Here is a 22,917-nt window from a genome sequence, read left to right on the forward strand (position 1 = left end):
TAGTGATAATAAATATACAAGTATAATCTTGGTGATCATAGCTTCTTTACTAGTACATGAAAGTATGATTGATTAATATTTTACCTGACTTATTCTTGTATTTAATTTAATGCATTGGAACCCAAAATATATACAGGTTCTATACAATAATGTTGTGTTTGGTATAGAGAAATGAGGCCAGAGAAATAAAAATAGTATCATTTCTCTTGTTTGTTTGAGTCAAGAGAAATGGAACTTTGGGAAATAAATCATTTCTATTTTTCTGTTTTCATTTCTCTCCTATACGCAGAGAAATTGAGAGAAATTATGTTGCAGTATATATATTTTTTAATTTTTAAATTTTTTTTACTATTTAATTTCTATAATTTTTTAAAAATTATATTATTTTAATTTTACAAAAAACAAACTTAATTTATTTTAAAAGTATTTAATTTTTACGATATTTTAAGAAATTATACTAAAATATAATCTTAAAAAACATCGTATATAATTTATAATTTTTTAAAAAAAATTTATCAAAAATATTTTTCATGAATTCTCATTCGTTAAAACTCTTTTTTTATCATGTTAATCGTTTATTTTGTTTGCTCATTCATATATCTGCTTTTTTAAAAAAAATTTCTCAAATCAATTCTCTGTTTTATCAAACAAGAGAATTAATTCTCATTCTCTGCTCAATTCCATTTCTCTCCAATTCTATTCTCTACTATCATTTCTCTGCAATTCCATTCTCTGTACCAAAAGCCCCCTAAGGGTGTGTTTGTTTGGGGGTTTGGATTTTGAGTTGGGATTTAAATAGTAAAAATTTTGAATTTGAATAGTTGTATGATGTGATATAAATAAATGTTGATGTGATATAAATAAATATTAATCGGATGTTTTGAATGTAAAATTAATTTTTAGTATAATATAAAAAATGAAAAATAGATGTTTGATTTGATTTAAATGTTGATGTGATATAAATAGATGTTTAATTAAGCAACCTGTTAATCGTCTGATCGATTGGCCGGTCATTTGGTCAAACTGTTGTTTAGTCACTTGAAAGAGCGGTCAGTTGGTCGCTTGATTGGGCGATCGATGAATCGTCTGGACGAATGGTTATTCAGCCGATTGAAGGGACTGGATGGTGGTCGCTTGATTGGGCGATCGATGAATGGTTGTTCAGCCGTTTGAAGGGACTGAATGGTGGTCGCTCGAGTGGGCGACTGATTAGTCGTTTGGTCTAGCGACCAGTTAGTATTTGGATTGGTCGGTTGGTCAATCGTTGGGTTATTCAGTAGGTTCAGTCGGTGGATGGTCCAAACGATTTCTCAGTCGAGTGGTGATTTATGATCCGTCTGAAAAGGCGAAGGTTGTTTTCAAAGTTATAGGGTCGAGTAAACGGTTGCTAAATATAAATACGACAAAAGACGGTTTTTCAGACGGTTGTAAACACGATGAGGTTTCTCTATCAGTTATAACTGGTAGTGCACGATATCATAACTGACTTAGAAGGCATATAAGGGAAGTTACAAGCGGCGAGCAGACTGGACAAGTGGAAGGCGGGCAAGAGGAGACGTAGCAGCAGGTGTGCCGGTCGGACGAAAAGCAGTTCTAAGACGGTTGAGAGAAGTTACAACCGGCGAGCGGATATAAAGACACGACTTGGTTGTGGCGGTTGACATAGGTTTTAAATAGGTATGTTCATGACCTAAAGAAACCATCTTCAATCGACGTCAGATTCACTGGAATTTCTTTTTGGGATCACCATTTACTTTTACAGAGACCTGTAGTAGTTATTTTTCCTATTTTATTTATGTATCATACGGTGTCTAGGGATTCTTAAATCTCAGACATTTATTTTAATCAAATTCGAAGATAATTTCTATTTTCGGGTTTTACTTTTTAAAAAATTATATCAAACTATAAACATATATCTTATGACAATATTATAACTAAATTTTATTGTATTGATATATATTACTATATTGCTATAATTAGAAGAAAAAACATATAAAATAAATTATATTATAATTTATAATAAGATTATTAAGATATTTTGGATAAAAAAAGATAACCATATCATACCATCAAACAAAGTAATAATAAATTTGTCTCTTAACGGATAGCTTGATGGTGTAGGAGTTGGACTTGTGACCGTCAGATCTACCCCAATATATAATTCAAGTGACATTGATCAAGAATTTGCCTATACTAAGCAGCATTTTAAAGTATGATGTATTAATATATTGGGTTTAGTGTGAGATTTTTGTACTACACATGCACTTGTGATAGACCAATTGTGACTTACGATGCTAATTCAAAATAATTATACCCTAATAACAAAAATATCAAAAACTCTTAAACATTTTCACTAACCCAAAAAAATTTTTTTGCCTCTTTGAAATGAGAATATTTAACAATACCTCATAATGAACTTGTACATATTTATTTATTTAAATTGCATAACCTATCTCACAAGTCATGGGAGTTGTAAATTCGAACTTACAATTTGGAGGTAATATATATATATATATGTATGTATTGTTGCATTTAATATAGTAATTAACGATAAAATCATTTATATTTTTGTTGATTATATATATATATATATTAATTTTATAGTAATTTTGTATTCTACAAATAAAGTTAACATAAAATTGAATGATACAATAACTATGTTATTGGCATGAACTACATAAAATTTCAATATAATTATTGCTAACTTTGCAGTCTAAAAGTTTATTCACTTGTCGTTTAAGATGAACATTATTGTCACAGGCAATAAACATGGATATATATATATATAGAATAAAGGAAATATTGCAACGAGATAAACCAAAACCAAAACCAAAATCAAAATCAAGATAATGATATTCTCTAATATCATATTGATAAATTTAAAATAAGTTTATTTATTTTTTCAAAAATGAAAAAATTATATTTCTCTAGAAAATTTAATATATAAAAAAAATTCTTTCAAATCATTTCACAAAACAAAAATATCGCGGGTCCGAATGTCAATATGTAAATCTTCAAAACGTTGAACAATCATAAAGTATAATTCTATAATGTTCAAGATATAAATATAATACATCTTGTAAAATATAGTAATTGATAGCAAAAGGTAGAAACTAAAAAATATTGGGATTGTTCTTATTTTTTAACAGCACAATTTTCAATAAATATTATTAGAAAGATTATATTATATATATATATATATATTAATACAGTATATCTTTTATCTTGCATAATAATATCACAAAAAGGGTTTTAAAAAATCTTTAAAGCTCATTAATTTTATATTTTTATTTTTCTGTTTTTTTGAATGGCATTGGCTGTGGCCTGTTTACAAGTTTGTCATTAAACTACACTCTCATTTCCATATTGTAATTTGTTGGTAGAGTTTAAAAATAATAATAATAATAATAATAAAAGGTCTAACAATTTTAACCACATCTTAAAGCAATTAATCCTCCAATTCAACAACCAGACCATTTTGTAATATATATAAATAAATTTCTATTTAAAACATTAACGCTTAACAATTTATTTATATCACATCAAACAATATTCAATTTAAAATTTATATTAGTCTAAAACACAACCAAAAAACCCATAAATTCTCGAATATGTAATAATTTGAGAGTATTGAATCAGCATAGTGCCAAAAATGCTTACAAAAGCCTACCAAACAAACCCTTGTGTTCTTTTGTGGAATTTTATTTTTTTCGGACATCAATATCTATTTATATCACATCAAACAATTATTTAAACAATTATTTAAATTCAAATTCGCAAATCAAACCAACAAACAAACATAAGATAATCACAAATTCCAACAAATTGAATCATGTTCTTAGGAGAAGATAATCACAAATCTAAATATAAGATGAACTCAAAGTCCCATTGAATTTAAGGATTAAGAAGTATTTGTCCCACATCCCTAACATAGTATCAATCAATAATCTCATCATCTAAATGTCAAACAGGATCACAAATTCTATGTCACACAACAATTTCAATTAGAGGGAGGCTAATCCCTTCCAAAATCGAACAAAAACTCACCTATCTTATTCGACTTGTTTCGCATCGAGGGAGGGCAGAATTGCAATGGCATCACCGCGGATCACTACAATGTCGCCGGTTTTAAAGCATGTCGTCGCAAATTTCACCCTGAAAACAACACACAACCAAGTAAGAATTTTTTTTTTTTTGGCTGCTGTTAATACTCCGAATCAATATACTCCCTCCGTCCGCCTCCAAGGGTCACATTTACCTTTTGCGTCATTGTACCTCACATTAAAAATATCCTTATATTTGTATAATTTTTTGTACAAATGTCATTCTATTAGTATTATAAGACACTAATAGAAGTATTTTTGCAATTTTTTCTTAGTTTGTACTACGTCAGGCAAAAAGTAAATGAGACTTTTAGAGCCGGATGGAGATAGTATTTAACATGGTGATAAAAACACTTCAAATATAACATAACATGTAACAAATGGACAAACAATAAACAAAATATGTTATATAATATAAATAACATACCAACCGACAACATGTAATATACACGTGATAATAATACTGATAGACACATCATATGTCCCGTTAGTACCATAATCAAGTTTTTTTTTTTCTTGTTTTTTTTTTGGCGTTGCTACCGTACGACAACGCTAATTGTGTAACCATTTGCCACACTCATAGCTCCGATTCCGAAAAAAGATTAAGAATAACAATGGAGAATGATCCATTGCAAAGTCTATTAAATCTTACACATATTTTTGTTTGGCCATTTCTCTAATGTTGGTTGCCTTAACTTCACAGATGATCTCGTCACCGGCAAAAGCCGGCGACCGGAATTCCAAACTCTGTTTCGCATAAACAGTTCCTGGCTAACAACATCAACATCAACATCAATTATGCCCCAATCTCCAAAAGAATAAATTCCAATCACATGTATGCAGATGCAAAACAGAATGATCGATACTCACAAAATGAGAAGCAATTATCCTCGGAAACAGAGAAGCAACCAGCAATCCGGGGACAGGAACATCCACGAAGCCATAATCTCTCGCCATTTTCGCATCGAAATGCAGAGGATTGAAGTCCAGGCTCAGTTCCGAGTACCTTGAGATGTCCGATACCGAAAACACTCTAGATTGCTTCAAAACGTCGCCATTTTTCAGACGATTCAGCGCCGATGAAGACGAATAGAGGCGGAGAGAAGCGATGGAATTCCATAAGGATGGTTTCCCCATTGTCGAATTCGACGCACTCCCTGTCCTTCAGTCAAGCATTTTATCGAACACTTTGTATGCGCGTACAGTGAACCCAATCGAATCGATCCCCTTATCCTTGGTCCGTCTAATTCACAATCTGGATTGAACATAAAGAGTCGTAATTCGATCAAACTCATACATTAATAAGCCAAAACGCTGGGAATCTTAGAATTTGATGATACCAGATTGCACCCGTCAAAGACATGAGTGGCGGCGGATTTTCTTCATATATTTCTTCAGTTCTATAAAATGTAGGCAGAGAATTTAAGGTGACTAAGCAAAATTGTCAAAACTTGTACAGATTTACAAAGGATCCCTTAAAATGGATCGAATGAAATTATATATTATAAGAGCATTATATATTCAAAATATCAATATCAAATTTATTTTTTATTTTTTATTTTTTTATATTAGAAGATCAATTATACATTTCAAACGTCACTATTTATTTATAGTATTATATCAAATAATCATTCAAATTAAAAAAATTATTATTCAATTCGAAATCTAAATTTTTAACCAAATATGTCTGTTAGTAATTTTTAATTATTAAATATATTATTTACAATATTAGAATTATTTTTATTTTTAATCCTACTTCGAGTTTGATTTTTCTTATTATGCTTGACTCGGAATTTTTGGATTACACCCATTTTTGTTTATTTAAATTAAACATAACTAAAAATAGAGATGGTACCGTGTGATATATTAAAATTAAAGTCATGTCGCATACTTTGATTTTGTAATCTACTAAATAATTTTCTGTCAAGAATCTCTGTTTTGCAGATTGTCCAGAGTTTCGAATCGATCCAAAACTCAACAGCTATTCTGATATATATTGATAATGGTAAACTATATATTCATAACGTATCGAAAAAGTTCGGTTCAATATTATACTGAACTTTTTAGCATACCAAAAGTTTGAGATTTTTTTGGTATTTTTTGGTATGATGTGCGTCGTATTTCGACAATTCGATATTTTTTACATCGAATTAAAAATTAATTGTTAAAATAATTATGAGTAAAAAATTTGAATATTTTCACCCAACAAAACACTTTCAATACGTTTTCATAATTAATATTATAAAAAAAATACAATATAACACATAGTTACATAATATATAATATCTATTTTACACACTATAAAAAGTCAATAGTTCGATATAAAGTATTATTTCTTCTTATTTGTTCAGTTTCCGTAGATACAAAAATTTATATACAATATAATTAATAAATAATTATATATCAAGATTAGAATAATTAATTAGTATCATTAAGATTAAAAAATTATTATAAAATTTAAAATGTAACTAAAATGTCTAATCATTTTTTTAAAAAAAGAAAAGATGTCCCGTAACAAAGTATGTATTTTATATTTTTTTTTAGTAATTGTACTATATATTTAACATTACAAATACACTTACAATTTAAAATTATTACGCAAGTGATATAACACACATTATTACTAATAAGGTTATTTTAGTTATTTTTATTTTATTTCTATTACATATTAATATAATACTAATATACCTTAAACTGTGTAAAAAATGCAAACTAATATCTATTTAAGGAATGGATGGAGTGTAGTACTAAAAAAAATTAGAATACGTATTTAAATATTTTAAAAAATTATATCGCAATAAAAAAATAACAATATAGATATCATTTTGTAGAAAATAAAATTTTCTATGATACAAGTAAATATAAAGTACATTTATTTATTTATAATTAATATAAACTAATTTTATAAAAGATGGTAGTTGTAAATATAAATAAAAGTACTCCCTCCGTCCCACATAATTTGTCACTATTTTCTATTTTCATCTGTCCCACGTAATTTGTCCTTTCTATTTTTAGAAATATAATTATGCACTTTAATCGCATTTTAAATTTTAAATTTTATAATTTTTTTAATTTTAATTAAACTATTTACTTATCTTAATCTTAATCTATAATTATTTTTACTAAATAATAATTATTTTTACTAATATACTTCTTAATTACTTACTAAATATGCTTTGGCTAAATTCCTGTGTTTATAGTAATACACCTATATTACGTGGGACGGAGGGAGTATTTATTTTTTAAGAGAGATAAAAATTAAAAATGTTTTAAGTGGATTATACGATGAAGTTATATATCATGTAGTTAATTAAGTTTTATATTTGTTAAGTTGTTTGATTTAGTAATTTTATCCGAAATATAAAGATGTCAATGGTAATGAAATATAAAAAAAAAAATAAAAAAATATGTCAATTAATATAAGATAGAGAGAACATATCAATATTTTTATAATTTATTATTACTTCTTCTGTTCCATAACTATAGTCTGAATTGGGTTTGACACAAAATTTAAGGAATATTGATATTATATTAGTGGTGAATAAAAAGTATGGGTAATAGACTTTTTTGCCCTTGTGAGTGTATTAGTGTAAAAAATAGTGGCAATTGTTTAATAATAATGAAAAAATAAAGGTAATTTTATAGTGACGTAGTTATTTATGGAAATGAGACTATTGTTTTAGAACAGACAAAAATGGTCAATATGACTATTGTATTGAAATAGCGGGAGTATTATTTAACTACTTATTAAATTTATTGCATAAATTTATTTTTTATTATATATATATATATTTAATTAATATTAGTATTTCATTATCAAACATCTAAATGCTACAAAGTTCAGTCAATTAGTTGATAACCTTATTTTATTTAATTGTCACAAGACCTAGCTAGAAACTGCAAAAAAGAGTTATGCACTATATGAAAGTACCAATAAAACGCTTTGTTTACTTGAAATGTTTTGATTTTTATTTTGATTTTGAATACTAAAAATTTGAATTGAAATAATTGTTTGATGTGATATAAATATATATATTAATATGATATTTTGAATGTAAAATTAAATTTTAATGTAATAAAATTAGGGATATCAACAGAACCCACAAATAATAAATCAAGAATAGAAAAAATGAGACAAAGATAAAAGGAGAAGAAAACAAAAAAATTAAAAGCATGTGACAAAAAATAAAAAAAAAACTAAAAGAAAATAAAAGCAAAAAGAAGAGTAAAGTAAATTTCATAAAAATTAAATAATATTCTATCCCAAAATGATATTTTAAATAACAAAATATGTATATATTTAATATAATACTTTGTATAAAGACTATCATCAAAATTCTAAAATATGTATAGATAAAAATAATATACAGTTTTTAATTTATTTGTATTTTATAAAATATATTTTCTCCATCCACTTAATAAGTTTATATTTAACTTTTCTTTATTGTAAAATCATTATATTTATATCATAACACACTAACAGACTAGACCGTATTTTTATTATTTTTAAGTATGATAGTATGATTTATTACACAATAGTTTTTAATGTATTTTATCAAATATTTTTAAATTTATTTTAAACAAACATTATCTCTTTATTCAAAATTTAGAATCTCTTTATTTCTTTTATTTATTTATTTATTCTAATTTAGTTTTTATTTCTGTTTCTTTAAATAATTTGAATATATTTTATAAAATAGATGAAATATATTTTTATGAGGATTAAAAAAATTGCAAAAAAACCACAATCCGCGGGTCCGTGTGTGATGACGAATAAATTATTCCTTCTACGAATAAATGTGAACGAGAGAAATGAACCAAGAATTTATGTCGGCTTTGAAATCTTCTTGAAAAACACAGCGAAAGAGAACGCCCGCCGTGGCTAATAATAATAGGGAGGAAATGTGATGAAGCTTCCACTAATGGCGGCATAAATAACAAGGTAAGTACGAGAGCATGTTTTTTCACTTCATTCTCTATTAATAGCAACAGACAAAAAAAAAATGGCAGTAATAATAAACAATGGATTTGTAGGAGACGAATACAAATACGAATTCAAATACAATACGGTAAAGAATAATAGTGTTTAGTTAGATACGTGATGTGATTGATGTGCTGTCCTCCGCTGCTTCCTTTTCTCCTAATTGCAATTCAAATTTGAGTTCGACCAACCTAAATGCACTGTGATTTGGCATTTATAGCGGAGGCGAAACGCCGATTCCAGAATAAGCCCGGCACCAATTCTCAATTGATTCTTTGGGGGTTGTTTCTCGCCGTATAAATCGATCATCTTATCCCTTTGTTTCTGAGCAATCGGTTGGATTGTTGGTAAGCCCTCCAAACCAAACCCTTCTGTTTCGTATTCTTCAATTTAATCATCCATGGATTTGAAGAACTTTTTTGGGGGGAATGGATGAGGTATTTGTTGGGATTTATATCGTTTTGTATGTTTGGGGATTTCAGGATCGATTTTGCGATATTAGGGAATTTTGGAATGTCGGTTGGGGTGGTTGTCGGGGAATTTAAGTGTGTGTTTTTATGGTATTTTTGGGAAAACGTTTACTTGTTGATGCCATTGTAATATGTGCTTTGGGATTTTAATAAGGTAGATCAAAGTTTGAATGATATAATATTGTGCTTGATCTTCCAAAATTGTTTGAACTGTAACTTGTATTTTGCCTCTCATTGTAAGTCCAATTGATTCTGTATGTTTTACATTATTTTTAGCTTGGCTTGAGCATTAAGAGCTTTCGACGTTGGAGCTGCTGTTTTTTCTGTCTTCTAAAGTTGTTCGAGCAATAGATTTGTGTACTCGGGGAGGCCGTAAATTGAGATCGAATCACTATAATGGGAACCTCACATCGCAGGTTGTGGAGCTGCAAATTTTGAATTTTTGTAGTTTAATCATAAGATGGATTGCTTACATTAAATTTTGATTCTCTTTGTAGTGGGGTTTCTAAGAAGTCGAATGACACTGCCCGACTCCTTATAACAACTGTCATGGGGATGACGTTGGGGTATTTTATAGGGGTTTCGTTTCCATCGGTTTCTTTGGACAAGGTATGATCTATTTGTAGTGTATCTTGCTTAGTGGATGATGCCTCTTCCTTATTATCTGCATTTTGTTATTCATCTATAATTGTATTTTACACTGCTGACAGATTAATCTACCCTCAAGTCTGATGTCATCGCTTGATGTAGCTTTTAATGAGGAATCTCAGATTTCTGCTCGTCGGGATTTACCTGGGAATCGGGGTTCAAGTGGCAGTAGTACTTCTTTGACACCTAAGGTGGTTCTTTTACTTGTCCATTCTTGCATTGACTGAAAGTCCATTTATTCATACCTGTTTTTCTCTCTCTTTTTCTTGTTTTCTTTTTCCTTCATCATTCTCTCGATTTATGCTGTTCTTTTACTATTGGTCGTGATGTTTGGTTGCCAGTTTCTAATTCTTATCTGGTTGAATGGAAAGAACAACTATGGTGTTTTCATCTTCAAATATTCCAATTCCTCTGGTTTTATATACTGGCCGAAAAATCGATCCACGTCAATTTTTCACATTTTTTTAATGTTCAATTTTCTTCTCTTATTTAAGTTTTACTCTTAACTGCATCGGTCATGGAATTGCTATTGTTGAACCTACATTTTATGGTGTGTTATGTGCTTAGGAATGCCGTGAGAACCATTAAAGTTGCAAACTGTATAATTGATTTTGAACTATTTTTCTAAGGCTGTTCTAATGCCACTTACTGTTGTTATGCATTGAGGTTTGTAATGTGTGATTTTAATTATTATAGAAGAACAAGTAAATGAATAGTAGAAAAGAGAGCTTCGGTGCATAGAGAAAAGATAGATCTTTTGATCTCTACCAATTTAGAAGGATTACAAAAATTATGATGTTTTCGACTTTCGCTGTGGCTTTATATTATTTTTGGTGAATAAGGTAGTGAGCTTATTACTTAATTATTGATTCTTTTTATTCATATTCATTCCTTAAAATGTTAACATAAATTGTCAGAATTGAGGACTCGACTGCTGTATTTTATTAAAAAAAACTTTTCAAGATATTTCCAAATATTTTGACCCTAAGTTATACACAGTTCAACACTCTATTTGGCTTGTTTATGTTCTATTTGAATTCAGTATATACAATTTTTCTAATAGTTCTTTTGAAATTTTTGGAATTCAGATATACGTTCCTACAAATCCCCGTGGTGCGGAGTTCTTACCTCCAGGAATTGTTGCTGCTGAATCTGATTTTTTTCTGCGCAGACTATGGGGTGATCCCAATGAGGTATTGCTTAAGAAATTGGAGATAATGAATTTGGATCCTCTTTCTCCGTCTACCGATATATCTATATTAGTTGATTGCATCAGGCTCTCCAGTATAAATTATATTTGTCTGTGTTGTCTATGCATTATATCTTACTTATATTTATGTTTGTTACCTGTTGCTCATGAAAGGCTTATACTTTTATAATTGATCACATTTTGTAGGTTAAAAGCAACCTTTTATTCACTACCGTTGCAGTGTATTTATTGTCTGATTAATTTTATGGCTACATTAAGCAGTAGATATTGTTTCGGCTCTTATTTTCATAAAATATGTTCATAAGGTATTGGGAGTATGCTTACATCTAAATTATGGAATTTTCAGGATGTGAAAAAGAAGCCAAAGTATCTGGTAACATTTACAGTTGGGTTTGATCAGAAAAACCATATTAATGCTGTTGTAAAAAAGGTGAATACAATTTCATGTGCTATTGAGAGAAATTTGTTTGTTCACTGTCAGCATACTAAAAATAATTTTGCTACATATATTGTAGTTTTCGGATGATTTTCAAATCCTACTTTTTCATTATGATGGCCGAGCAAGTGAATGGGATCAATTTGAGTGGTCTCAACATGCCATTCATATAAGTACAAGGAAACAAGCAAAATGGTAATGTTCTACATATTTTGCTAGCTTCTGATCTTTAATTAATTTGTTCTTTGGTTGTATGCTTGGCCTATGTAGTCGTATTGAAGGGGAATTGAAACTTTATGTGCCTGAGTTAACACAAAAAATGTCGTTTCAAATGTAACTTACTGGACGTGAAAGGCAACACCGATAATTTCATTGTTGGCCACTCTAGGGTTACTCTTCATCAAAATTACAATGGATCGGAAATCAAGGCTGTCATTATAAGATTAAATCTCATTCAGTTGTTCTTGATAGTTGTGGGAATCTCTATAAATGCTGGAGTTTGGAGATAATTCGTCATATTTATGGAGGCGCATGTACTTGCCTTTTGTAGGTGGTATGCAAAGCGATTTCTTCATCCTGATATTGTAGCTGCGTATGATTACATTTTCATATGGGATGAAGATCTTGGAGTTGAACACTTCGATCCTGATAAGTAATCACCATAATTTGTTCACAGGTTGTAATTTTATGCTTGTGTAATCAGTTTGAATCAGCAAGCAATCTTGTCAACTTTTAGGTACATTCAATTGGTGAAAAAACATGGTCTGGAGATTTCCCAACCTGGTCTTGAGCCCAACAATGGACTGACATGGCAAATGACGAAGAGGAGAGGTGACAAAGAAGTTCACAAGTAGGTTTTTCGTATTTTCAGTCCAAATTAATAGCCGGAAAATTTTCCATGTTCTACTTATGAGTGGAAGCGGATAGACAGGAATACAGAGGAAAAACCAGGCTGGTGTAGCGACCCTCATCTACCTCCATGTGCAGCGTATGTATTTGTTCCTCTTCTATAAATTCATCTTTGCATTAGTACTGTCTGTGTCGTAGGCGAGCATGTGTATCCCTGTTTCATGGGTAATTCTGTTCATTGAAATGCTTCATAATTCTACTATCTTATTTGCTCAAGTCGAGTTAAAAATTGTTTCCTCCGATCATGTGTATCTATACTAAAATTTGGGTGTTATCCAATTTTTCCTTGATACCTATGCATTGCTTGTCGATCAGTGGCCACATAAGACTATCACTGATTTTTAGCATCCAGACGAGTGGATATCTATATGGGTTTAAAAGAAAGTATTGATTTTCTTGACGTAAATAAAAATAACTGGGGATGCGAACGTATCTGCATATTTTTTTGTAACATTTTATCTAACATTATAGATGGAAAATGCACAAGGATAATTCGTCTCTGGTCTTTCTTCAGATTTGTAGAAATTATGGCTCCAGTATTTTCTCGTGAAGCTTGGAGATGTGTTTGGCATATGATTCAGGTATTTGTTTCATTGCAAGGGAATCAAATCCTGTCGTTCTAGATATTTATTAGCATATGGCTGTACTTAGAGCTCTCAATCATGTAACCTGAATTTCACGCGGCTTTTGTTTCATCATGCTATGTGGAGTGAACTTTTTTGATCTTGTTCTTGCAGAATGACTTGGTTCATGGATGGGGATTGGATTTCGCATTGAGAAGATGTGTAGATGTTAGCCCTCTCTCTCTCTCTCTCTAAGTTAATACTACTAAGGATTAAGATATTTAACATATAGAAGTTGAGAGAGGATGAAAGACATCTTCTCTTGGAATTCTCGCCTTGTGTTCGGAAATAAGTTAACATACCCTGCCAAAATCTATCAAGTAAATATTTGTTTGGTAATGCAGCCTGCACATGAAAAAATTGGCGTTGTCGACTCACAGTGGATTGTGCATCAAGTAATTCCCTCACTAGGGAATCAGGTTGGTTGTCTATTATTCGTGTATATATATATATATATATTTGTTGTATTACATATAATATGCATTAACTTAGCAATGAAGATTGGGATATGACTCTTTGCTCGTCATCTAAATCTAAGTCGAGTTAGTTGAAGTTAGTATTGACTCTCTAATACTTCGTAATTTGTGATACATGTCAATTGTATTGCTAATGCCAGCGAGTGTTCACGAGTTCTTTCAATTCTCCTTCATGACACTGCATTATTGCTAATAGTTAGCGTCGTAATAGCCTTCGATATAAGATGCTTAAGGGTCATTCGACCATTTTCAATCCTTCAATTATCGTCACCATGGAACCCTCTGATATTATGCTGTTTCTTCGATGAAGTCTAAAGTTCTATGCAAAATCTTGCTGAATTTAATTTTGTCGTAATTCTCAGGGGGAGTCCTTGGATGGGAAAGCACCATGGAAGGGGGTACGTATATCCCGAATATATGCATCTTGGTTTGATCTGTCCTTATTGAATAAATACAAATCCATTCTGAAAATCGTTCACTACATTCAAAAAAACATTAATTATTTCGCCAATTACAACGAGCTCCTGAAAATCAAATGCCAAATCCTTCTTTAACATGCTGGACCACTCCTCATCAGAATCCTTCCGAAACACTTATTTTTATCAATTTCGTGACACTAAGAAATGCAAAATATCTGGGCCATTGTACTGTTCATACCTATGTTATTTCGATCGACATTTCTGTAGCTAAGTTCATATTATCGTAATTATTTATTTTTCCACAGGTACGAGAGAGATGCAGAAAGGAATGGGCACTTTTCCAGGACCGCCTTGCGACTGCGGACAAGGCTTACCTTACAAAGGTTTAGCGCAAAAATCTACCATCTGACGGGGAACTTATCGTGTACATTATGTTTTTCTAGCGTAACCTCGAGTGCCATTGGCCCTATTCTTTCATGAGTTTATAGCAACCCTTTTCTCCATTAGTTGTAGGATACATTGCAAAATAGTGTAAAAGCGCCGTTGGATTCTGAAAACGTATGCTCGCTTCGCTTGTGCAGCAGTAGATAATATGTATCGGTTTTCTTTTTTTGCTTAACGACATGCTTTATTCATTCCCCGATCTCCACTTCTAACATAGCTCTCATTTTCGTGAGCAATGTTGCTTGCTCCTATAAATGATATTACACGACTATATAAGTTGCGCGCATATTACCTCGTATAAATGTGAATCTTAAGGGCTTTCAAGGCAAAGAAAGTTGGATTATATTACATGACTTTAACTACTAGACTTGTGCAGACGATTTCAAATTTACGATTGTTTCGAATTGCCATAGTTAAAATCGTCAAATTGAAATCAAAACTATAATTTGCCCAAGTGATTTCAAATTGGCGATTTTTTTGAATTGAAATAAATAGAACTGCCACGTCGAAATTTGAAATCAAAATTATGATTTAGAAGGTTCTGAATTTGGCGATTGTTTTGAATTGTCGTATAAATATGAATCTTAAGGGCTTTCAAGGCAAAGAAAATTGGATTACATTACATGACTTTAACGACCTGACTTGTGCAGACGATTTCAAATTGGCAGTTGTTTTGAATTACCATAATTAAAATCTAAAATTGCTACGTCGAAATTTGAAACCAATACTATGACTTAGAAGGTTCTGAATTTGGCGATTGTTTTGAATTGCCGTATTTAAAATCATCAAATTGAAATCAAAACTATAATTTGCCCAAGTGATTTCAATTCGGCAATTATTTTGAATTTGAATAATTGAAACGATCACTTTGAAATCAAAATTATGACTTTTAGAAGCTTCTGAAACCGGCTGTTCGAACTGTACTGATCATAACAAATTTCATTACATCAATAACTTTTGGAATACTAAATGGAAGGCCACGTTTGGTAAGATGTCACACTTAGAAAATGAAAATTGAAAAATGAAAATAATAGAATAGAAAGAGGATTGATTAAAAAAGGGTTGGAGAGAAAAGTTGTGCAAAATTGAGTTGTCACCTTTCACCAAACGAATGCACTTCTTTTGCTTATAAAGAAAGAAATTCAAGTGTTCGTCTCACCTTCCTACCTTGTATCCCAATAATCCTTTCTTCTTCTTTTTTTTTTTTTTTTTTTTTTTTTTTAATTTTAATTTTCCAAATAAATTAATCAATCAATTTGTTTGTTTGTTTGTTTGGATGGGTACCATGTTTTTTAATAATAAAAATTTGAATTGAAAAAAAAAAAAAAAGTAAAAAACATAAGTAAACAATATTATTTAAGTAAGTATTTTGAGTGTTGAATACATAGTATAAATCGAAGAGAAAAAAATACATCTATTAATGTGATATAATATAAATGTAATAATATTTGTATAAAATATTATACAAATATAAACATAATTTTAATATTAAATACAATAATATAAAAATAAATAAATACCTTATCAAAGGAAAGAGAGTATAATATTTTGAATAAAAAATGAATATTTAATTTGATAATTTTTAATTAAAAAAAAAAAAGGAATGATGAACCTAAAAAATTTTAGGTATGGTACATAATTTTGGATTTTGGCATATCGAAAAATTTAGTTTATTGAATTTTTGTATATTAAAATTTTTGATATGATATCAATATTGAATTGAACATATCATTTTTTTTATATTCTATACAATACATCATAAAAATTTCGGTATAACATCCCAAACTCTCCCTACTCGAAACTTATAAAACAAAGAATTTGTTTGATTGTGATCTGAAATAAGATATTTATTTGAAATTTTATTTAAATGTGATATTTTCTAAAAAAAAATACTCCATCCGTCCCATAAATATAGTGTTAATTGAGTTGGGAACGAAATGATATTATATTGGTAGTTGGTAAAAAATATGAATAAAAGATTTTTTTGCCCTTGTGAAAAAAATAGTCGCAATTGTGTAATAAAAATGAAAAAGTAAGAGTAGTTTTACGGTGATATGATTATTTATGAAAACAAGATTATTCTTTTGACACGGACAAAAATGGTAAATAAGATTCTTATATTGGGACAGAGAAGGTATTATATTTTTATTGGAAACTATATATAGTGAATACGGTCAATTTCAATTTAAAACTAGGAAAGAACAATCCAAATAGACCCAAAATTTCTATACCACTGTACATTGAACAATGTCGTCCATTCATAGAATGTATGTATGTCTATTGGAATAGGAATTATTGAGATGGATTTTGGTCACATTTTTCATTTCACAAAGGGTCAAATTTGGAATCAACTAAGAAGAAATTATGGCAATGATTTTACATTGAAGATTTCCAAATAATGAATGCTTAGGAAAATTAAATTAAATAAAAAAATATCCAATTTGGCCAATGGCTTTGATGGGGTTTGCTTATAATTTCAGTTAGGCAAAGAAAAAAAAAAAAACACCAAGCAATGTAATAACAACCAAATCAAACAATGGTTAGCACCAACCACTTGTTTACTTAGCAATAAAAACCCTTCCTATCACACCATTCTATTACAAGCCAAGAACACCCCCATCCCCACCCCTACCCCCACCCCCACCCTTTTTTATAACTCTCTCTCTCTAGCCTTCTCTCACTCTACATTCACCTCCAACCACCACTACAACCGCCCTACCACCGCCGCGCCGCCGCCCTACACTAGGCCTCAACTTTTGTCGACGAGGGCTTCTTTTGAGCATCGAGCAAATTTGTTAGTATAAAACGATCTTGTCGCGTTATTTAGAAAGGTTTAAAAAATCAAGCTTGTTATCTATATGAATATATTTGTTCGGATTTTGCGAAAAATATAATTCATTACTACTGTTACTAATACTTTTTTGTGATGATTTATAGGGAAATTAAATGGGAGAGATGCCGGGATTCCAAGTAGGCGTGATCGGCGCATTATTCCTCTCGGTGGCGTCCTCCGTGTCTATTGTTATTTGCAACAAAGCTCTTATGAGCAATCTCGGGTTCCCGTTTGGTACTAACACTCATGCATATGTGGAAATAGATCGATCTTATTTATATATATTTATATATATATATAGAATTTTTAAATTTTAAGTAGACGGATAATTAATCTATTTTTGTTTGACCGAATGGAACTTCTTGGTTTGGATAAAAAATTTCACCAAATTGAGCACGTCTAGCATATTATTTCGGTTTAGGGATAATCAGGCTCGAACTGATGACTTCCACCACGACAAGGTGGAAATAATATTCTATATTAGATTTTTTTTTTATTTCTTTTAATGTCAAATTGCCAATCATAGATGCGACACTAACTAATTATTCACTTGCATTTGATCGTTTCGGACAGCCACGACGCTCACAAGTTGGCACCTAATGGTGACGTATTGCAGCCTTCACGTGGCGCTCCGATTGAATTTTTTTGAGAACAAACCGATCGACATGAAGACCGTGATGCTATTTGGAATCTTGAACGGAATCTCCATTGGATTCCTCAACCTCAGCTTGGGATTCAACTCCATTGGATTCTATCAGGTCGGAACAGAAGTTTCCAAGTTTTAGAAAATTTTAGAATTAATAAAAAAAAAAATTTGATTATTTGAAGTGATATTTTATGAAAAGAAAAACGTATATGATGTAATAGGATTTTTTTTTTTTGAAAAATTTGCTGTCAATAATGGATAGTAATAAAAATTTCAAAATAATTTTTCAAATTCATTAGTACGAAATATTTAGAATTTTAAAGACATGCACATTAAATTTCTTATATTATATTTTATTTGAGTACTTTTGTGGCAATGTACAGATGACAAAACTTGCAATAATCCCTTTCACAGTCATGTTGGAAACTCTCTTCCTCAAGAAGCAATTCAGGTAGTTGTTCAATTTTTATTTAATTTCCTACAATACCAAATATATATATATATATATTAAATTTGATTCGATTGTTAATTTTATTATTATTATTATATTATTATTATTATTATTATTATTATTATTATTGTTAATATTTTGTACATACAGCCAAAAAATAAAACTATCTTTAGGGTTGCTGTTGGTGGGAGTGGGAATTGCTTCTGTGACAGACCTCCAACTTAATGCTTTGGGTTCGATCCTCTCTCTCCTTGCCATCATTACCACATGCGTCGGCCAAATTGTAAGTATATATATATATATGAGACCTCGATTACCGTGCTGATTCCATCCCACGTATTTTTATTATTTATTTTTGTTCGTTTGTCATTCTTTTTTAAATATGATTATCCATTTTAATTACATTTTAAGTTTTAAATTTTATAATTTTTTAATTTTAATTAAACTATTTACTTATTTTAATCTTAATCTATAATTATTTTTGCTAAATAATTATTATTTCTACTAATACACTTTTTAATTAATTATCTACTAATTATACTTTACCTAAATTTTCGTATTTAAAGTAACATACCCAAAATATATGGAACAAAAGGAGTATAATACATATAAATACATATAGACAATATATATATATAGTAATAGTCATACAACGTATATGACATAATAAAAATATTGATCTTTGCTAATAATAATAATAATAATTTATACAATAAATGCTGATTATTCAAACCATACGTTAAAAAGTAGTTGCTCATGTGTTGATTAGAGGCTTAGAGCTAATAAGCCATCTTAATTATCCTCTATTTATGTATAATCAAATACAAAATTAGTGTTTGATGTCATCAAAATATATATATATTTTTTATTTTAAATAAGATAAATTAAAAAAATTGGAAATAAACGTTCTGTTCAGATAGCGTTTTTAGATAAATTAATTTTTTATGTATAATATAAAAAATTACGTTAAAAATATAAAATATATTATTTTAAATTAAATATTTACTGTTTGATTTTTTTTAAATAAATACGAAGGTTTGCTTTTTATTTTTTATTTTTTACTTTTTGATTTTTATAAAAAATTTGTATTATTTATTATTATTTTTGAAGAATCATAATGTTAAACATGGCTTTAGAGTGTCTTTGTAGATGGATATGTTTTTAACCATGGTAATAATTTTGCAGCTCACAAACACAATACAAAAGCGGTTGAATGTATCGTCGACCCAATTGTTGTACCAATCGTCGCCATTTCAAGCGGCAATCTTGTTCGTCTCCGGCCCTTTCTTGGACCATTGCCTCACCAATCGCAACGTCTTCGCCTACAAGTACTCGCCTATCGTTTTGGTATGTCTTTCCACTAATTACGACAATATGTTTCTTGTTCAGATAAATTTTAGAAATAATTAAAAAAAGTCATATATTTGATAATATTACATAAATAAATATTGAATATGATGTTTCGAATATAATATTAGTATATTTTGAATGTAATATTCTTCCATCACGTCTCCTTTGCTAGTTTCTTTTTTTTTTTTTTTTTTTTTTTTTTTTTTATACAATCTTTGAAAAGTATAACTTTTATTTTGGCTCTTCATTTTGTTTAGATATGTTATTTAAATATATAAATTGTATTTAAAATGATAAAATGGGAAACAAATGTGTGATAAAAAAAATTGCATAAATTTTAGGATATACTATATTATAAGTAATACTCCTATAAAAAATATTTCAAAAAAAATGAGTATTTAAAATTAAAAAAAGAAAGATATGTAATGTGATTTTTTATTTTAATTTTTTTATTATTAATAGATAATATCAAAATTTTCAAAATGTGTATATAAACAAAGTCTTATTGTTTTATTTTATTTTATTTTATTTTAATGTTTTGTTCTATAAATTAAATAAAATAGTTGTTAATGTAATAAAAAAGACGCTGTGCGGACAAGTCGATCAAAGTCAAGTTGTACAGCCTTGACCATGGATTCGATGACCGCCTAAGCCGTAGCGCGATAACGCGCGTACTCTTCTTCTAAATTTTATATAAAATATATATATATATATATTTTCATAAGAACAATAAATTAATATATAGTAAAACAAATTTAAAAAAAGCTCAATTCTAGTAAAGCCACAAATTTAAAAATTCTATCAACAATAACTTGGGGTATGTTTCTTTTGATGGTTTGAAAAAAAATTAGTTTAGATTTGATATTAAAATAATATATGATGAGATATTTTGTGAGATAAAAAAAAATATATATTTTTTTTAAAAACACAAAAATTTAAAAAGTAAAAAATTGAAATTTGTAAGCTAAAGAAACATATCATTGTTCTTACACATTTTAAGCAAAACATACTGTATTATTACCTGTTACAACTTCATATATTTGTTGTTCTTACAACATCCAGGGATTCATACTTTTGTCGTGCCTTATCGCTGTGCTCGTGAACTTCAGCACGTTCTTGGTCATCGGGAAGACATCACCAGTTACATACCAAGTATTGGGCCATCTCAAGACATGTCTTGTCCTCGCGTTCGGCTACACCTTATTACACGACCCCTTCACCCTCCGCAATGTCATTGGTATCCTCATCGCCATCGCCGGCATGGGAATGTATTCCTATTATTGCACCAATGAGGCCAAGAGGAAGCACGATGGCGATGACATTCCCCCCGCCCCTCCTTCCTTGTCTTCGTCCCTACAACAACAGGTAATAAAACTAACTTGACTGGCTGACGAACTAATTGTTCGAATAATTTATTTTTTTTCAAAATAATTTATTAATTAATGTTGTTTTAATTTTAGGTGAAAGATAAGGATACGACGCCATTGTTGTTGAGCCATCAAGATAGAGAGTCCAAAGACTCACTTGCCTGAGTGGCTAAAGCCATTAATGTTTGTTTTGTTTGGCTTTAAAAGATTATTATTGTTTTGATTTGTTCAGATATTAATGTAAAAATATTTGGATATGTTCAAATTTTGAAATAATAATAACGAGTTATATATATATATATATACACGGGGTTGATTTGAATCTTTTGAAATTTTGAATTTCTGAATGGATCAACATAAAAATTTAAATAATACAAAATCAGAAATATATTATAATAAGAATATTTATGGGAACCATGGTAAACTGGGGACCCATTATATATTTATGTTATATATATATAATTTATATATATACAATTTATTTGATATATGTAAATGTAAATAATTGTAATTTAGTGGTATATAAATTAATTTTTAATATTGAAGCCTTAAATTCAAATTCTATATACTACTTTTCATCTATAAATATTAGAAAATTATTTATATTTATTATAAATAAAAATATATTATTTATATTTATTTAGGCCCAAGCTAAGAGAGAGGTGAAATTATTGTGTTCTTTTTTGTTTTGATTTTTTAATTAGATTGTGCCATTTGATGCATAAGCTAATAAATTTTTTTTTTTTTAAAAAAAAGAATTCCAAACGATTGTATACGCTCTAAGAAGTAAGAACATGCATGTGTAATAGTCTACTTAAAAATAGCTTCTATTACCCTAAACCCTATTACTTACGTGACAACTTATAAATTTATTTTAAAAATCAAATCACAAATACATACACAATTAGAGTTGTTAAACGAATTGAGCTGTTCATTCGCGAACGTTAACGAGCCGAGTCGGACAATATAAACAGACTCGTTTGGTTGACGAACGAGCCTGAGCTTTATTTGCGAACGTTCGTTTAAATAATATATTTTTTATAAACAATAACGAAACTAGCATCTAAATTCCGGGGGGCAAAATATTATAATTTATTTAATATTTAATTAATAAAGTTAAATAAAAAAATAATGACAAAATTATATATGAGTTTAGATAGTTTTGGAGGGACAAATTGTATATAAATACATAAAAATTAATATTTTTTAACACTAAAAAAATTATAAAAAATTGGGCTTTGGGGGTCACCCTTAAACCCAGTGTAGTTCCGTCCCTGACTATAAATATTATGTATACATCTAAAATTATAATTTATAAATAAATAAAATATTAAGTTTAAATATATAAATTAAATAATTTTATTTTTTAAATTTATATATAAATTAAAAAAAGTGAGACAAACGAGCTCGAACAAACTCGAACGAGCTTAATCGAGCCGAACACGAGCTCAATAAACAAAATTCTTAATAACGAGCTGAGCTCGGACATTACAAACGAGTTCGAGCTCGAAAGCTTAACGAACGAATACGAGCCTTGTTCGCGAACGTTAA

The 22,917-nt window shown here is 29.3% G+C and overlaps 3 protein-coding genes across 6 annotated transcripts; 2 read left to right on the forward strand and 1 right to left on the reverse strand.

Annotated features, from left to right (window-relative positions):
* Positions 1–3,843: 3,843 nt before the first annotated feature.
* On the reverse strand, positions 3,844–5,583 carry LOC127244216 (uncharacterized). Its single transcript, XM_051264652.1, has 4 exons — positions 5,444–5,583; positions 4,974–5,358; positions 4,756–4,874; positions 3,844–4,155 (listed from the first exon to the last, which is right to left on the reverse strand). The coding sequence occupies exons 2-4, from the start codon at positions 5,238–5,240 to the stop codon at positions 4,053–4,055; spliced, it is 489 nt and encodes a 162-aa protein (XP_051120609.1). The 5' UTR covers positions 5,241–5,358; positions 5,444–5,583; the 3' UTR covers positions 3,844–4,052.
* Positions 5,584–8,913: 3,330 nt separating this feature from the next.
* On the forward strand, positions 8,914–14,918 carry LOC127244222 (uncharacterized). Of its 3 annotated transcripts, XM_051264661.1 has the most exons (16): positions 8,914–9,045; positions 9,305–9,431; positions 9,831–9,970; positions 10,052–10,163; positions 10,265–10,393; positions 11,291–11,395; positions 11,759–11,842; positions 11,928–12,043; positions 12,399–12,500; positions 12,585–12,698; positions 12,780–12,836; positions 13,272–13,338; positions 13,495–13,548; positions 13,725–13,799; positions 14,219–14,254; positions 14,581–14,918. In XM_051264661.1, exons 3-16 carry the CDS (start codon positions 9,951–9,953, stop codon positions 14,662–14,664), a joined length of 1,155 nt encoding a protein of 384 aa, XP_051120618.1. In that variant the 5' UTR covers positions 8,914–9,045; positions 9,305–9,431; positions 9,831–9,950; the 3' UTR covers positions 14,665–14,918. The 3 variants fall into 3 exon arrangements, with proteins under 3 accessions (XP_051120618.1, XP_051120619.1, XP_051120616.1); XM_051264662.1 differs by lacking the exon at positions 8,914–9,045 and having other exon boundaries at positions 9,191–9,521; XM_051264659.1 differs by lacking the exon at positions 8,914–9,045 and having other exon boundaries at positions 9,191–9,431.
* Positions 14,919–17,351: 2,433 nt separating this feature from the next.
* LOC127244223 (UDP-xylose transporter 1) lies at positions 17,352–21,623 on the forward strand. 2 transcript variants are annotated; one of them, XM_051264663.1, is made up of 8 exons: positions 17,352–17,550; positions 17,657–17,786; positions 18,126–18,310; positions 18,582–18,649; positions 18,800–18,932; positions 19,835–19,996; positions 21,062–21,364; positions 21,460–21,623. In XM_051264663.1, exons 2-8 carry the CDS (start codon positions 17,666–17,668, stop codon positions 21,529–21,531), a joined length of 1,044 nt encoding a protein of 347 aa, XP_051120620.1. In that variant the 5' UTR covers positions 17,352–17,550; positions 17,657–17,665; the 3' UTR covers positions 21,532–21,623. The 2 variants fall into 2 exon arrangements, with proteins under 2 accessions (XP_051120620.1, XP_051120621.1); XM_051264664.1 differs by having other exon boundaries at positions 17,352–17,513.
* The last annotated feature ends 1,294 nt before the right edge of the window (positions 21,624–22,917 follow it).

Source organism: Andrographis paniculata, unplaced genomic scaffold (assembly GCF_009805555.1).
Source record: "Andrographis paniculata isolate CXL003 unplaced genomic scaffold, ASM980555v1 Contig9END, whole genome shotgun sequence".
Taxonomy (NCBI): Eukaryota; Viridiplantae; Streptophyta; class Magnoliopsida; order Lamiales; family Acanthaceae; genus Andrographis; species Andrographis paniculata.